Source organism: Cricetulus griseus, chromosome 7, assembly GCF_003668045.3.
Source record: "Cricetulus griseus strain 17A/GY chromosome 7, alternate assembly CriGri-PICRH-1.0, whole genome shotgun sequence".
In the NCBI taxonomy this organism is placed as follows: domain Eukaryota; kingdom Metazoa; phylum Chordata; class Mammalia; order Rodentia; family Cricetidae; genus Cricetulus; species Cricetulus griseus.
The window spans coordinates 27,970,371-27,973,272 of NC_048600.1; the positions used below are offsets into that span (position 1 = coordinate 27,970,371).

The 2,902-nt window shown below is 46.5% G+C and overlaps 1 protein-coding gene across 3 annotated transcripts; it reads right to left on the bottom strand.

The window, feature by feature from the left end:
- Nucleotides 1–294: 294 nt before the first annotated feature.
- On the bottom strand, nucleotides 295–2,632 carry Id2 (inhibitor of DNA binding 2). Of its 3 annotated transcripts, none has more exons than XM_027424706.2 (3): nucleotides 2,209–2,631; nucleotides 1,862–1,925; nucleotides 295–973 (listed from the first exon to the last, which is right to left on the bottom strand). In XM_027424706.2, the coding sequence occupies exons 1-2, from the start codon at nucleotides 2,554–2,556 to the stop codon at nucleotides 1,869–1,871; spliced, it is 405 nt and encodes a 134-aa protein (XP_027280507.1). In that variant the 5' UTR covers nucleotides 2,557–2,631; the 3' UTR covers nucleotides 295–973; nucleotides 1,862–1,868. The 3 variants fall into 3 exon arrangements, with proteins under 3 accessions (XP_027280507.1, XP_027280508.1, XP_027280509.1); XM_027424707.2 differs by having other exon boundaries at nucleotides 295–1,089; XM_027424708.2 differs by lacking the exon at nucleotides 1,862–1,925 and having other exon boundaries at nucleotides 2,209–2,632.
- Between the last annotated feature and the right edge of the window lie 270 nt (nucleotides 2,633–2,902).

The window sequence follows — 2,902 nt, forward strand, 5'->3', positions numbered from 1 at the left end:
GCAGTGTCTTTCCACACATCCAGACACTAGTCCCTCTAGACTGTACACTATCTAGACTGTCAATGACCTAACTCAAGGGAGTCACCTCTCACAAATCTCGTTTTAAACCCTGTCCCAACACACAGGCACAGAACCAAACTGCTAGGTGTGCAGTCCCCACCATCTTTTAACAGCAACAATGTTTGGTCTGCTGGGCAGGCATGGGACACTTATGTGATAAAGAGGGGTAAACAGTGAACAGAAGGATGTGGTCAAAACAAGCACTAGCCATCTCAAAAACCATTCAGAGTCCAGTTATTGACGTCAGACACATTTTATTATAATCTTAATACAGTCTACATAGATTTGAACTGGTATTTATTTGGGTTCAGTTATAACATAGCATCATAAAAAAAATCAAAGCACTGGTTGTCTGAAATAAAGCAAGCATCAACATTCAATAAACACACGATTTATTTTGTATAAAAGGGTTAAGTTTACAACTAAACTTTTATAAAAAGTTTAGCATAAGTACGTCATTACATTTTTATGCAGAAATGAGTATTTCTGCCACTATACAAGAAAACTCTAGTTAAAGAGTCCACAAGGTTTCACTCAATATATATATATATATATATATTTATATATAAATATATACACAGCATTCAGTAGGCTCATGTCAAATAGGCCATTTCTGACCAAAGACTTCATTTAAGTAACCGAATACTGGGTCCTTCGGGTAGTCACGCTCCACCTTTGAAAAAAGGTAAAGTCTGCTTCAATTGGGCAATTCCTTGTGATTTTTTAACATTTTTCGATCCCCATGGTGGGAATAGTATATAAAGAAAACCTTCCAACTGTAGAAAGGGCATTGAAAGTCTCTCATAAATAACGGTATCACAGTCCGGGCTGGAGAACTTCTGGGGAAGATGGTCACTCTCCCTTTTCCTTCCGTTTGTTTTTCTTTTTAAAAAGGTCCATTCAAATTGTCCTCCTGGTGAAATGGTTGAAAAGAAAAGAAAAAAAAGTTCAGCAACTTAACAGATCCTGTAGACTTCTTGTTGTGCAAAAAGAAAAGAGAAAGTAAAAAGAAAAAAAGTCCCAAGACGCCTGCAAAAGATTGGGAGAGAAAAGCAGCTTAGGGGTGAGTAACCTAAGGGCAAAGGCGGGCAGTCTGGCGCCGGGGAAGCCACAGTTTGAGCATTTGAATCAAACCCTGGCTCTGGTGTCCAGATGCAGCACACATACCCAGCCTCAACAGCACAAATTAAACATGAAAATAGCAGAGACTCGAGGGGGAAACTTCCCAAACCCAGTCTCCTATTTGGATCTCTAACAGCCCGCTCACAGGCGCCAGTATGCTTCTTGTAACAATTATTTGATTGAAAACAGCCCTTTAGTCAACAGATAGGGAAATCTGGATCCCAGAGCATAGGGGGCAAGGCTCAGGGTAGCAATCTTCAGCTGGCTAGAGAAACCTCAGCAGTTTTGGGGAAGGAGAATCACTATGGAATTTGTAGCGATAAGATTAATTAGAGCCGAGGTTCGTACCTCATAGTACCACCGCTGGGCTCACAAAAGCCAATAATAACATTTTGTCCTGCCATAAGTTACTGGCATTTCTTTTCTTTTCTTTCTTTCTTTCTTTCTTTCTTTCTTTCTTTCTTTCTTTCTTTCTTTCTTTCTTTCTTTCTTTCAAGGCAAATGTTCTGTAATCCCGAGCAACCACAGCTACAAGCCCCTTCATGTCTATCTGGTAAGACAAGAGGCACCCCGTAACACAGCGAAGTAAGCATGCATTTACCAAATCAAACATTTTACAGACGCACACAAGCACATTACTAAAACGCGCACACAGGAGGAGACACCCGCAAACACTCACCATTTATTCAGCCACAGAGTACTTTGCTATCGTTCGACATAAGCTCAGAAGGGAATTCAGATGCCTGGAGAGAGAGAGAGAGAGGATAAAAGGCAGGATATTAGACAATCTTAAAAGACAGCCTCCCTCTTCCTTTTACGAAAGTGCCAAGTCCCATTTAACAGGTTCACGCTACAAGGCAGATCCAGACGCAGCCCACAGAAGAACTTAAGTAGCGATCTCACGTGAGGCTCGATTCACAGTGCACAGTTTCCTTAAAAATAAAGTTAATGAGCCCGGGCTTTAAGAGTGACAGGTCGGGCGACCCGGAACTCACAGGCAGCAGGGTACTGGCGAGCGAGTCTCACCTGCAAGGACAGAATGCTGATGTCCGTGTTCAGGGTGGTCAACGGCGTCCTGGACACCTGGTTCTGTCCAGGTCTCTGGTGGTGCAGGCTGACGATGGTGGGGTGCGAGTCCAGGGCGATCTGCAGGTCCAAGATGTAATCGATGACGTGCTGCAGGATTTCCATCTTGGTCACCTTCTTGTTCTGCGGGATGCTGGGCACCAGTTCCTTGAGCTTGGAGTAGCAGTCGTTCATGTTGTAGAGCAGGCTCATCGGGTCGTCCACCGGGGTTTTGCTCCGGGAGATGCCCAAGCCGTGGTCCGACAGGCTGTTTTTCCTAACGGACCTCACCGGACTGAAGGCTTTCATGCTGCTCTTAGGAGGGAGCCGCCGCAGGGGGCTGAGCAGGCTGCGCGGCACCTGGCTCGGCTCAGAATGAAGCGCGAGCCGGGCGGGGCGGCTTTTATGCGCACTCGCCCGGGCCGCTGGATCGGGCATCCCTCAGCCGCCATTGGTGGAAGGCGTTCCGTCCATCATGCCGAGCGAGCTATCCCATTGGCGAGTGAGAGCGCTCGGTCCTTCCGCGTTTGCAGCCAATGCCCGTGGGGTGGGAGGAGCGCGCGCGAGCCCAGCTGGGGTGGTAAATTGAGTACAGTGTGCGCTGGTAGACCGGGGGGCCCGGGTGTGCAAATGTGCACGCCTGATTCCAATCCCC